This window comes from Sarcophilus harrisii, chromosome 1 (assembly GCF_902635505.1).
Source record: "Sarcophilus harrisii chromosome 1, mSarHar1.11, whole genome shotgun sequence".
Lineage (NCBI taxonomy): Eukaryota > Metazoa > Chordata > Mammalia > Dasyuromorphia > Dasyuridae > Sarcophilus > Sarcophilus harrisii.
Window position 1 is genome coordinate 156,100,990 of NC_045426.1, and position 14,379 is coordinate 156,115,368.

General features: G+C 31.1%; 1 protein-coding gene across 3 annotated transcripts in view; it reads right to left on the bottom strand.

Moving 5' to 3' along the window:
- Positions 1-532: 532 nt before the first annotated feature.
- CENPK (centromere protein K) overlaps positions 533-14,379 on the bottom strand; it is a 38,076-nt gene continuing 24,229 nt past the window's right edge. For all 3 annotated transcript variants that reach the window (XM_031965666.1, XM_031965660.1, XM_003759400.4), the window contains exons 5-10: positions 12,560-12,606; positions 7,651-7,733; positions 7,419-7,517; positions 6,947-7,076; positions 4,950-5,000; positions 533-1,155 (exon numbers count right to left, since the gene is read on the bottom strand). In XM_031965666.1, coding sequence (XP_031821526.1) covers positions 997-1,155; positions 4,950-5,000; positions 6,947-7,076; positions 7,419-7,517; positions 7,651-7,733; positions 12,560-12,606 — 569 coding nt within the window. In that variant the 3' untranslated portion in view covers positions 533-996. The remainder of the gene's footprint in view (positions 1,156-4,949; positions 5,001-6,946; positions 7,077-7,418; positions 7,518-7,650; positions 7,734-12,559; positions 12,607-14,379) is intronic.

The following is a 14,379-nucleotide window of genomic DNA, read 5'->3' on the forward strand; positions in this document are numbered from 1 at the left end:
AAACAAATACTGGCCTAAATAAGTGAAGAAATATCCATTGCTCTTGGATAAAATAAACAAAGCCAACAAAATGGACAATATTATCTAAATTAATTTACTTATTCAGTACAATACTAATCAAACTATTACTTTATTGAGCTAGGAAAAAAATATATATTTATCTAGAGGTTAAAAATCTTCAAGAAAATACTAGGCCTATTACCCAAAGAAGTCAAAGAGGAAAGGAACGCCTATGTACAAAAATATTTATAACAACTTTTTGCAGTAGCAAAGAATGAGAAACAAAGAGGGTGCTCATTTACTGAGGAATGGCTGACTAGATTACATTATATGAATGTAAAGGAATACTACTGTGCCATCTAAGAAACGAAGGGTACAGTTTCAGAGAAACCTGGGAAAACTTGTATGACCTGATGAAGAATGAAAAGAGCAGAACCAGGAGAATCGTTTTTTACAACAATTCACTGATTAATTTTAAGTATGGTCATGTAGACTAAAGTTTCAATAAAGACAATCACAAAGTTTAATTTTCATTATAATATAATTTAGCATTTAAATATACATTCTTATACATTAACAACTTTATCCAACTTTAATATTCCAATTTTCAATAAGTCTACATATAAGTTGTTACATGTGAAAATAATTTTAGTTTACTTTTTCAAAATCTATTAACTTTTAAACCAAAGCACCAACACAATTTCAGCGTCTTTTTCTAACAAAGGTGCCTAATTCATCATCTGCAATAGAATTCTCTAAAGCATTCAAGTTTAAGCTTGAAACAAAATGTTAAAGAAAAGGTGCCATAAAAACATTTTACAACATCCCAATGCTTACTAAATGAGAAAGGAATATGTAATTAGAAAATCAGCAACAAATGAAAGATTAAATTTTGGTGTGAAAACAATGTTTTTCCATTCAATAGGATATCTGGGCTTCCATTATACTTGGGTGGCAAGGTTTCTAAGTTTCAAATCTAAGAAAAACACATCATTTTTACTGATGAAATGCTTCTAATCGTATTTGGCTTGGATCATCTTGATGTCTAAGTACAATTCCAGTACGTAGCAGCAGCTCAATATAAGGTGGCCAAAAGGAGTCATTAATTTTTACATATGGATCATGTGGAGAATGAAGTAGAGCATTTATAAGGATCTAGAAGAAAAAATTAACCAAAATATATTTAGGGAAAGATTTAAACCGTTAAAAAATAAACATTTCATATCTTTCAAAGAATACTGATCTATAATACTAATTTTCTTACTCCAAGAATTTTTTGTTTTTAAAGACCAAATATGCTATTTTAAATTAGCATTAAATTTATATTTTAAATTAAAGTAGATTTTAAACATATTTGTTCACTTCAATTTTTCAAAATCTCTTTGTGTAATTAAATCATAATTTTAATCCATGATTTTAATCCATGAAACATCTTTCTAGTTTGCATAGATGTAATTCTATTTAAAGAATTCCAATATAACAAACAATGAAATCACTGTTAAACTCAGTAAAAAACCAAAACACTATTAAAATTAAATACCAAACAAAAGTGCATATAGTATTTAATACTCTTAGTTTTCCAAGGTAAACACTTCTTAGTCACTAGTCAATATTATTTAATGCTTAAAAGACCTAAAATGTCTTGTTATGGATACTCCACTCCCTCCTCTCATGCAGGCTAAAATCACTTCTATAATCTAAGAAAAGATCCTTCATAAGATGATGTAGCCTATCAACAGGTACCTAGTTATCTACTCTGATATTAACTAATCTAGTTCTTAAGCAACCAATACAAAATCATACATTGATACCTGCATACTCAGAGTATGCAAGTTCTGCTGTTAATGTGATGAATAATATAAGATCACATCCAAAGAAGGATGAAACATTAGAGTAAAACTTTGGTTAAAAAAAAATTACAATACACTCTCAAGGAAATGAAACACTTTCAAAATTTGAATTCCTCTAATCAATTTCTATGCTTGGAAGATTATATTTGACATCTTGTCTCCCTCATCAATAATACTCATTAGTATGATATAATGAAATGAACATGTCAGAACATCTGATTACTACTTTTGTGGCTGACATCTGGCAAACAATTTTAGTAATTATGGGGGCTCATGTTTCTTATCTATAGAGTGATTTTGTTATCTATTAAACAAGATTCTTATGAAAAAAAAAGTTAGTTGTAAATGGCTAATTACTATATTAATAAGAAATTATTAGGCCTAAAACATTAGGAATTCCTGAATATTAATGCTGAGTTTATTAATAATAATGTGACCTATATTCTTTAAGCTACACATCTGGGAAATACAGCAATTGTGAGAAATGAAGAGTAAATAAAGCATTCTCCAGCAGTTAAATTTAAAATCTGCCCTCTATAATCTAAGAATATAATGGTCTTAACATTGAAATAGTTCTCTCTTGTCTTCATTAGCCATCTGAATTCAATCTTTCACTCATCAAGCATTTCTTAAGCACTTACTATGTGCCATGCACACTGTTTGGCACTGAGAAGATAGAGACAAAAATAAACTACTTCCTTCAAGGGACTTGAATTCTTTGGGAAGAGAAAAGCATGCATATAGAAAATTAAATACAAAATATAATTAAAGTAGATACAAAATAATTTCTAGCAAAAGTTTGAACAGAGTTCAAAATATGTTTCCTAAGATGAACCTGTTGTAAAGAATGCTCATATTTGATTTCCAAATATATCATTTCACAGAACTAATAGAAATCTCTATTTTAAGGTATTTTGTATTTGATTTTTAAAAAGTTAAATTAAATTAAAATCATTTAAATTTTTCAAAGAATTTGTTCTAATCAACCTTAGGCCAGTGCTTGTAGTAAATACTACAAAGTTAAAAGACTCATTTTAACATTTAGAAAAAGTTTTATTTTTGCCACTTTCTCTGTTGGTAGGATGTACTTATATTAGGGCAGGGAGCCCTTAAAGAAGCCACTTTTATAATTAACATTATAATTAACAGTATAGTTATTAGTTATAGTAAACATTACAGTTACATACAGTTACAAAAACATACAATTAACAGTATTTAAATATTTATATCTCATTACATATAACTGGCCATCCTCTGGGGAACAGATGGGAGAAGGGATGAGGGAAGGGCAGAAATCAAAGCAAAAATGAGAAAGCTATTTTTTAAAATTTCATTTGGGAAGCTATATATGTTTATGGCTTTAAAACATCTTAAAAAAATTTTTTTAGGTATTTTGCTTTTCAAAGGACCTATTCTATTTATGAGTTATATTAAGATACCCAAACTAAAAATTATAAAACAACAGAAACAGGTTTCCACTTTCATTTCCTAAAATTATATTTTAAACTTATAGAACTTTTATACATTTCATCCCTGTATTTATTTTCCAGTTAATCAATAATGATACAAATTGTCTAAACTTAACCACCACATAGTATTTTTAGATATATATCCTTTATAGATGGTACATTTTGTTTTTAATTTTTGTTCAATTTGTTATTAAGGGTCATATCAAGATACCATTAAGTATACAAAATTATCTTTGGGCTTTACATAAAGCATAAATTTGGCCTCTACTTTATAATGGTACAGGACAATTCCAAAAACTCAAAAGGAAAATGCTATCCATATCTAAAGAATGAACTATGGAGTCTGAATGCAGATTGATGCGTATTATTTTTACTTTTTTGTTTTTTATTTCTTGTGGTTTTTCCCTTTTGTTTTGATTTTTTCTTTCATATGACTAATGTGGAAATATGTTTAAAATAATTGTTACATGTATAACCTGTATCAGATTGATTGATGTCTTGAGGAGAGGAGAGGGAGGAAAAAAGGAAAATCAAAATCTCAAAACAGTAAATGCTAAAAACTAGTTTTTATAAAGAAAAAGAAAAGAAAGCTTAACATTGTCAGCATGACCAGGAAACTAAAATCTTAACATGAGAAAGTTATAATTCCTCAGCTGTTGCATCATAAAAGAGCAAGAGACAGACAGACAGCCAGAGTCTGGTTTTACTTATTTTTTTTCCTGCCTGAATTCTTGCCAATTTATGGCAAGAATTCACAATCCTAAGTTTATCTTTGAGGAAACTGGCAACTCCAATCCCCCAAAATAATCCCATATCCAAAACCAAAACCAACTCTTACTGTATAGTGTTTCACCATGTAAATCCGAAGTAAATATTATTTTGTCATAGTATCACATCAGAATGTATTACTTTTAAATTCTTTTAATTAAAAAGAGTACAGTATAGGCTCCAAATCTTAATTTTATTCATTTTTCAAAAATTGAAAATTTTTGATTTTATATTATTTTCAATTATACACAACATGCAAAGTAAAAAATAAATTTGGGGTTGAAGTTCAGCTACATATATTTATAGGAAAGATTATGTCAAGTATCTTAAATAGTGAGAAATAGAATGTGCAGTATGCATTGGCACATGTACAGATTTTCCGATTAAGAGATTGAGGCTGGTATCACACTTTATCTCAGCAGGTCTAAAATGCAATGGGGTTAAAGTGAGTGACTGGTTCCACTAAGTATGACACCAATAAAGTGAGACCCTGAGAATAGGAAAGTAGGGAAGAGGCCAGTAGGCTACTCAACCTCCCCAGTTTTGAAACGGTGATCAAATCTTCCATGCCAATAAAGACTGGGATTAGGACTGTCAGTGACTGATAATCTTCTAGCCTGGAGGAGATAATGCCTCAGAAAAATATGTTTTCTAAAGCATAGATCAGTTTTTATTTATCACAATTATTAAAATTTCTCCCCTCTATAAACAATTGGGAGCTTCTTTTAAACACATCAATTGATTTTATTAGCAGTTTAATTTTTGTTGAAGATCGTTTTTAAAATAAGATTAAAAAATAGCAAGATTACATATTATATTATATTATATAATAACAAAGCTGTTAAATTCATGAAATACTTACCTCTAAAATTTCATGTAATGTAATTAGCTGTGCATTTGGCTGACATTCTCTCTAAAGAGTGGAAAGAATATTTGGAAAAGGAATATTTGAAAAAGAAAAGATTAATAAAAAGTTCTATAAACATACTTTCTAAAAGGATTACTACTGACTACATATAGTAAACATTTTTTCAAAGTGATATTTCAGAGTTGTCATGATATGATACTTCAGGTTACAAAGTTTCAACAATTTAATCATTTTAAAGAACTGTGAAGATATCTTTCATATTTAACCAAAATAAAAATGGAATTTAAAACCAAAAAATTAGGAACACCAACACAAAGTGCACATTTTTACAAAAGTAACAGTGTTATTTAGTGAACTGATCATATTCACAAAAATAAGTGCAATAGGGCAAGACAAAATTCAATTAGTATATTCTGTTATAGGAAAGGATCATGACATAACAATGGAACAAGAGGAGTTCATAAGTAATTCATCTGTGAGAAGAAGCTAACCTACATTTGGTGATAAGATTTCATAAAAAGTGAATGAATGGAGTCAGTAGATGGTCAAATTCTAACACTGGTATGTATTTGTAACAGTTTAAATGGTAGTAGTAAACTATTAAATGTAGAAAGGAACTTGTTTCTGGAGAGGCTGTGATTTAAGTAGAATTATGGGAATTTAAGGAAGATTAGGATCAGAGGGAAGAAATCAGTGGAGAATCAAAATGAAAGACAAAGATAAGAAGTAGATTAGAGGCTTCTTCTTTAGAGAGGAAGTATTTAAGTTCTTATGTCTAATCCTAATCTCCCTGGTCCACAAGCATCTCAAATACATGTCCAAAACAAAACTTCTTATCTTCCCCTCATAAACTGTCTTTTTTTCCCCATCTTTCCTAATACTGTCAAGAACATCCTCTTCCTCCAAGGATCTCAAGCTTGCAACTTTGGGGTCAAACTCCACTCCACTCAAATCTTGTCATTTATACTTTCACAATCTTTCTCATGTGTACCAATTTTCTCTACAGGCTTTGCTACAGAGGCATTATGCTTACAGGCTTGCATCAGATCATGCCTTTGTTGCAAAAATACCCCACTAAAACCTCCAATCTTCTGATATGTCTTCCCATCTCAAGTCTCTCCCACTCAAATCTATCTTCTTACTCAACTGACTATGTCCTATCTTCCTGTCCCCACCCCCATCATCATCTCCTATCTTTTTCCCCAACTTTAGTAATTCCTCATTACTTTCAGGGTCAAATATAAAACCATGTTTGGCATTTAAAGCTTTGTCTAACCTGTGCCCTTCCTACCTTTCTAGTCTTTTACTACTTTGTACTTTATGATCCAGCTATACCTACCTAATGCTCCTTACAGGACATTCTCTCTCATACATCTCTTTGTATCAGTTGTTCCTTATATGAGGAAAGCTCTAATTCCTTCACCTCCTTGCTTCTTTCACAATTCAGTTCAAATTTCATCCTTCATAAAAGGCCTTTCTAGGTCCTTATCTATTGGAAAAGACTAGTGTCTTTTTTTTTAAATAATCTTCCATTTACTGTGTATATATCTTGTTTATATATATATATATATATATATATATATATATATGTATATATATATATATAGTTATTTGAATATTGTCTCCTTCATAAGTATATGAACACTTTGAGAGAAGGGACCATATTTTTGCCTATCTTTGTATCCCTTGCACAGAACTAAAAAAAATGCAATCATTTCGTAAATTACTTGGAGTAATGATGCCAAATACAAGCATGAATTATCAGTTATGATAATGTAAGTCAACAGGTAATAAAAACAGTTGGGGAAAGATTCTCTTTCCATTTCTATTGTATAATGACTACAGGAATTTATGGGAAAGGAAAAGTAAGGAGGCAAAGAAATATAAAAGAGAATCGAAATTGGAAGGGAAAATAAGTTAGTGATGCACTAACTAGGCATTTGATAAATGATTTCCTAAAAGAAAAATCTCAATAAATAATTCAAACTTACTTTTCTCTTCTTACTTCCATTTTCTTCAGGGAGAGGAAAATGCTTGTCTAGAATTTCACCCAGAGAGGTCAAGAGTTTCTCTTTATGTTTTTTTATTTTAGTCATTTTAGTTTTCATTTCCAGAAAAGTTCTAATAAATATTAAGAGAACAAATAAGATGGTAAAATACAATTTCTAAGAACATGGTAGAATGCTACTTTCTTTATGTGTTTCAAGTTTTATAAAAGGATGTTGATACATTTCACACATATTTAATTAGTTCTAGCCCAATATCTAGGTAAAAAGAACAAATATCCCCAATATAGTAACAAATTCTAAAATTAAACAGGACAGAAAAATCAATTTACCAAATAATTTAAAAATATTCAGTGGCAGGAATCAAGATTAACTTGATAACTCTTGATACAATCTCCCAAAACAAGTTTGCAATACTATCACACTTATAAAAAACCTACCAGCTTTGTATAAATACCTTTTCTCAGAAACTGGTATCACTTGATTTTTTAGTTCTTTACACATTTCATTGAGAGATGCTCCTAACTCTTCTTGCTCATTCAACCATTCTTGTTCTCTTCAAAGAAAATAGTATTTGGAAAAAAAGATCAGGTATATTCTTATTTCAATTGTTATTAATATCATAACGTATCTACAATATGATATGTATAATTGCTATTAATGTCATAATGCATGCACAATACATGTACCTTCGTAAGTCTTCCTGTAGTTGCTGATTTTTTGATTGAACCGTGGACAATAACATTTCAAGATTATGATGTAATTTTTGCAACTACAATATAAAAAGATCCATAAGAACGTTATTAAACTATTAATATTTTTTAATACTGTTTGGAATTATCTTTAACGTACTCATTTTTTTTTGATGCAGTTTTTTTAAACACTTTAAAATTAATATATTTTTTGAACATTTCAGTTACTTCTCAATGACTCCCCTAAGTCCACCCAAAAGACACCTCTCATGTAACAAGGAATAGTTAAGAAAAACAATTCAACACACTAGGCGTATCAATTTGATATTAGTCATTATAGAATAAAGTTATTTTATATGATTTTGACATGCAACGTGTAACACATTATAGGAGAACTTTTAAGACAATAATTTGCCTAATGAAATCAAATATTAGTAACAAACAATAAGCCCTTGTTATCTGTGCACTTTTATTATGTTAGGTGAATATAAAGATGTGATCTGTTCATTCTATGATGACTAATATCAAATAAAACTTTCAAAAGGTGATTGTTACCATTATGGAAGATATCCAGTAGACTCCAAATGGAAGAGAATTCCTATAGAAAGTGAGGTCTTACAGATGTGTTTGCTGGCAGATTACATTCCTCTGAATATATCAAATACCAGAAGATTGCAGAGAGTCCTGTTTGGTTCCATAATAACTCAAAAGAATTAACTTTATCTATTCACAAAAGAAAAAACTAAGTGGGTGAAAAAACTTATTTCCTAGAATAATGTGTAATGGAATAGAAAACCTATAGAACTAGTCCATTAGTACTTATTATCTTGCGTATCTACTTTGAGTAAATGGAGACCTCACTCCACAACAAAAACCAGAGCTGAATGAATTGAACTGCCTTTGGAAAACTTGCATTTGAAAAAAAGGCTCATCTTCTTACAATGACAATTCTTCAAGTAATGCAGTATGGGGTCTATATCCCAAAGATATCATAAAAGAGCAAAAAGGACCCACATGTGCAAAAATGTTTGTAGCAACTCTTTTTATGGAGGCAAAGAATTGGAAAATGAATAGATGCTTTTCAATTGGGGGGAATGACTGAATAAGTTATGCATAAGTAATAGAATATTTCTATAAAAATGAACAGGCTAATTTAAGAAAGACCTGGAAAGATATACATAAACTGATGCTGAGTGAAAACAAGCTTCAGAACCAGGGAAACATTGCACACAGTCATTCTGACTAATGGCAATGATCAACTATAACAGACTTGGTTCTACTCAGAGGTTATGCTTTGGATACTTTAGATGGAAAAACACCATCTGCATCCAGAGAAAGACCTATGGAGACCAAATATAAATCAACACATGTTCTGTTGACTTTTTTTTTCCTTCTATTTTTTCCTCGTGGTTTTTTTCTTTTGTTCTGGTTTTTCTCTCCCAACATGATTCATATGAAAATATATAGAAAATAAAAGTACATATATCACCAAAAAAAAAAAGTTGTCTTATATGTAACTGGGAAAAAATTTTTTTTTAGTTTTTAAGTAATGCAATATATGGCTGTGAGTGATGGAATAAATATTCTTCAAAGAATAAAAGTTACAGATCACCCACAAGGCAATGATAAAGAACAATGGAGGGTGCCTATAGTATAGAAGTATACAAAAGAAGAAGGGTAAAGGATGTCACCGGACAGATATATGACTAGAAAAGGAAGTAGAGTAGTCATGAAGCTAGTGAGAGGTGATCAAAACAGAACTCGTCATCTTTCATTATTTTCCCTATTACTGTAGAGGGCCAACATGTCTTCCCAGTCCTTTCAAAGTCACAATCTATAAGTCATACTGGATTCCTCATTTTGTCTCAATCAAAGTGGTTGCCAAAGCCTCTAAATTATACCTTCTCTCAAAAATACTCCCTTCTCTCCTCTATCATCAATATATCACCTATGTTCTCTATGCCACCACACTTCATACTACAGTTAGCTAGTCTCTGACTCATTTCTCCCCACTCCAGTCCATCGTTCATTCAGCCACCAGTAATTTTCTAAAGTATAGATCTGACCATGTCATTCCCCCCATTCAGTAAATTCCAGTGGCTCCCTATCACTTGTAGGATAGGTTCAATTTTTATTTGGTGTTCAAAGCCCTCCATCACCTAGTCCCCTACTATCTTTACAATCTGCTTACATTTGGCCTACTGGCCTACTGGCAATCCTGAAACAAAAGGAATTCCATCTCTTTGTCCCCATATTTTTTCTGGCTATACCCCATGCTTGTAAGACTCCCCCTCTTCTGCTCCAACTACTGACCATTTTTTTCTCCTGCACAAAAAGCTTCCATGATTCCCTATAGGAAAAAAAATACAAACTTTTGGGTTCTGGTATTTAAGGCTTACCACTATAGTTTGACTTGTACTAAGCTTTGCAGTCTTATAATCTCTTTATATTCCCTTATGGCTTTTCTTATACCTTTCAATGTTCTGTCCAAAATAGACCAGTAGTCATACCCTGAAAGTCCATCTCCTGCAGGTCTCCAAGCACAAACTTCTTTATCTTTATCTTTTAGAATTTCTCTTCTGGAAAGTTCAATTCATTTATCACCTCCACAACAAAGCCTTCACTGATTCACCTCCTTCTCCTTTTTGATTTCCCTTCTGCTATACTTAGAGTATAGGTTGTGAACCTCAGTAGAATGTTAAGCTTTCTGAGGTCAGGGACTATTTAATTTTTGTTTGTTTGTTTTAAATATCCATAGCAAAATATATATGGTAGATTTTTAATAAATGCTTATTGACTTGCATGGAAATTTTTTTAATTTAATTTTATTTATTTATTTTTTTAAATAACTTTTTATTGACAGAATCTATGCCAGGGTAGTTTTTACAACATTATCCCTCGCCCTCACTTCTGTTCCGATTTTTCCCCTCCCTCCCTCCGCCCTCTCCCCAAAGATGGCAAGCAGTCCTATACATGTTAAATAGATTGCAGTGGATCTTGGATATAATATATGTGTGCAGAACCGAACAGTTTTCTTGTTGCTCAAGGAGAATTGGATTTAGAAGGTATAAATAACCTGGGAAGAACAAAAATGCAAGCAGTTTACATTCATTTCCTAGTGTTCTTTCTTTGAGTGTAGCTGCTTCTGTCCATCCTTGATCAATTGAAACTCAGTTGGATCTTGTCTTTGTTGAAGAAATCCACTTCCATCAAAATACATCCTCATACAGTATCGCTGTTGAGGTATATAATGATTTCCTGGTTCTGCTCATTTCGCTTAGCATCAGTTCATGTAAGTCTCGCCAATCCTCTCTGTATTCGTTCTGTTGGTCATTTCTTACAGAACAATAATATTCCACAACATTCATATACCACAATTTACTCAACCATTCTCCAATTGAGGGGCATCCATTCATTTTCCAGCTTCTGGCCACTACAAACAGGGCTGCCACAAACATTTTGGCACATACAGGTCCCTTTCCCTTTTTTAGTATCTCTTTGGGGTATAAGCCCAGTAGAGACACTGCTGGATCAAAGGGTATTGCATGGAAATTTAAAGAATTAAGTTGCTTGTTTATATCAGCATACAGTCAAGTATTAAGATTTTAACCCAGGTGTCTTCAGACCAAAGGTATATCACACTATCCACTATTCCCTACTTACATTCTAAGTAGGCTTATTTGAGATAGAAAGAAAGATGGCTTCAAGATAGAAATATATTAATAGAACTCTTCATTAAAAAAGAAAAGTATTGCTGAAAACTCTATTTAAAAGATGGCTTCTAGAAATAAATTTTAAAAGAAAACAAAACACCTGCATGCATATAATCTAGGAGTTTGACATATATAGCAGGTATTTCATATTTAACTGATGTAATGTTATATCTTATGAATTCTTTACCTATCATTAACTAATTCTAGGTCTGAATATTATTTGTGATGACAATATTCCTTTATAATTCTTCCCATTCCAGTTATCCTAAAGACAAGAAATCTTCCAAGTAATGTAGACAGCTTCAGAGCTCTAGACAAGCTCAGCACCATATAGCAGGGATTTTCTCCTCTACAATATCTTTCTCTATTTATTCCCAACAAATGGGAAAAAAAAGCCTTAATATTTCTTGACTTTGCCTGTTCTTTTGCTTCCCTCTATATAACAATAGAAAGAATTTAATCTCCCACTTTAACTATGTGTCTTCAAAAGTACTCCCAATAATTAGAAGTGCAAAATGAGGCATAGATTTTCTGTCACTAACAATGCATTGATTTGTTTTGATTTATTATATTTGTCAGAGAGACGAGTGAGCTAGAGATGCTAACATTTAAATATACATAGAAGGAAACAAAAAGAAGTTTAGAAAAGGGTACAAAGAGAGCAATTATTTTAAATTTAATGTATTTTTAAAATCTGTACATAACAAAGTTTATATAAATTCCTTTTTTGTTGCTTATCATATAGTAAATATTTAAATAATTAAGATAATGATTTTAAAAGTACATTTAAAATAAAAAAAATCTAATTATTTCAGGTAAATACCTTTCCTTTTATACAAGGGAATAAAACATCCCTCGTCTCTCTAGCTTTTTACATTTATCTCAAAATTGAAGTGAACTAAAATTTATTTTAATATGGGCAGTATTATTTATAGGACCAAGTCTCCTCGTTTACCTTAGCAAAGGATTTTATAACCCATAAATTTGGCTGAGATAAAAACTACTTTCAATTAAAGAAAATAATTCCATTCTATTTAATACAAGATTTATATCAAACAAACAAAAAAAGGCCATGTAAAATTTAAGGGGTAAATAAGGATTTCAAATTACATTAATTTGGGGTGTCTTGTATTAATAAACTGTTTTAACTTCTAAATTAAATGGAGTTATTACAAAGTAACTCAAGAACTTACCTCTTCTTTTCCTAGTGTAATCAGACTTTCTGGATTCAATGGGATTACTAAGGAGAAAAAAATACAAAAAAAATTACATGAATTATTATCTTATTTGATTCCAGTATATTTCTTAGAAAAGTTAAATTTAGTTTATGAACTAAAATGGCACTTTTCCTATCCAGACAATTCTGACATAGTAAAATTCACTCTTTGATTCTGCATTCTAATACACTTAAAATTATTTTATCTAATGAATTATTTTAAACAATTATTCAAATTATACAATGCTATTATAACTTAAGTCTGTGATTTACAGAACCCAACTGCTTAAGAATCTCTTTACAAGTTTTGTGAGAACTCAATTCAATTGAACATTAACTACTCAGAATGTACAAGCTACTATGCTAAAAGTAGTGGGGGATACAAGGACAGTAGACAGGAGATAGCCAGGAAGAAAGTTGTGATACAGAAGCCAAGAGAACAGAGAATATACAGGAGGAAAGGATGATCAACAGCTGCAGAGATGTCAAAAAAAAAAAAAAAAAAAAAAAAAAGAGGCCTGAGAAAAGATCACTATACTGAAGAATTGAGATGGTTCATAACCTTAGAAAAAGCAGTTTTAGTCATGTGATGAGGCTAAAAGTCAACTTGCCCAGAGAACTGAATGAGTGAAGATGAAATGACTTTCTAGGAAATTGGCATTTAAGGAGAGGTAAAAGGTCATAGACATGTTTTTAAGAACAGGGAAGGAAAATGTGAATAGAGAGAGATTGAAGATGAGAAAGATAAAAAGATTGATGAGATAAGATCCCTGAAGAGAAAAGACAGAATCATAAGCACAAGGAGAGGGTTTGGTCTTGGTAAGAAGTGCTGTGGTAATGCTTCTTTCCTTGACTAGAATGGGTAATGATAAAGGGTTCTGAGATATGGAATAGGTAAGATAGGTAATACTTCTAACAAATGGACTTTATTTTCTAAGTAAGAAATGAGGAAATCTATCAAAGGAAGCAGGGCTGGAGTAGGAGTGGATCCTATACAAAATCTGAGAAAAATGGTAAAGATTTGGAAAGCTTCTTGTAAAGTATGAGACAAACAGGGAGGATTAAAAGGACTGCCTGTATAATACTGAAGACCCAAATGACATAAGATAATGTGAATTTTCAATGGACCCAGTACCACAGTTTTATTACTTCCCTCATCTGTAATCAGAATACCATTAAAAAAAAAAAAAGTTTACAATGCAGAAGGATGTATAGAGATTGTGGGAGATCCTAATATAACATTTAAACAACTCCACATTATGCATACAACTAAAAAGACTACTGGAAATTTTACCTATATTAGTACAAAGTTTGGCAAGCTTACCCAGAAAACTGGAGCACTAAATATTAAGTTTGGGAGGGTCTGATGCTACTTTATTTTTTTAAAATATAGCTTTTTATTTACAAAACATATGCATGGGTATTTTTTCAACACTGACCCTTGCAAAACCTTCTGTTCCAACTTTTCCGCTTCTTCCCCCAACCCCTTTCCTCTAGATGGCAGGTAATCCAATACATGTTAAATATGTTAAAGTATATATTAAATCCAAAATATGTATACATATTTATATAGTTATCTTGCTACACAAGAAAAAAATGGATCTAGAAAGAAAGAAAAAAAAAAAAACCTGAGAAGGAAAACAAAAATGCAAGCAAATAATAACAGAAAGAGTGGAAATACTATGTTGTGGTTCACACTCATTTCCCATAGTTCTCTCTCTGGGTGTAACTGATTCTTTTATTACTGAACAATTGGAACTGGTTTGAATCATCTCATTTTTAAAGAGAGCCACATTC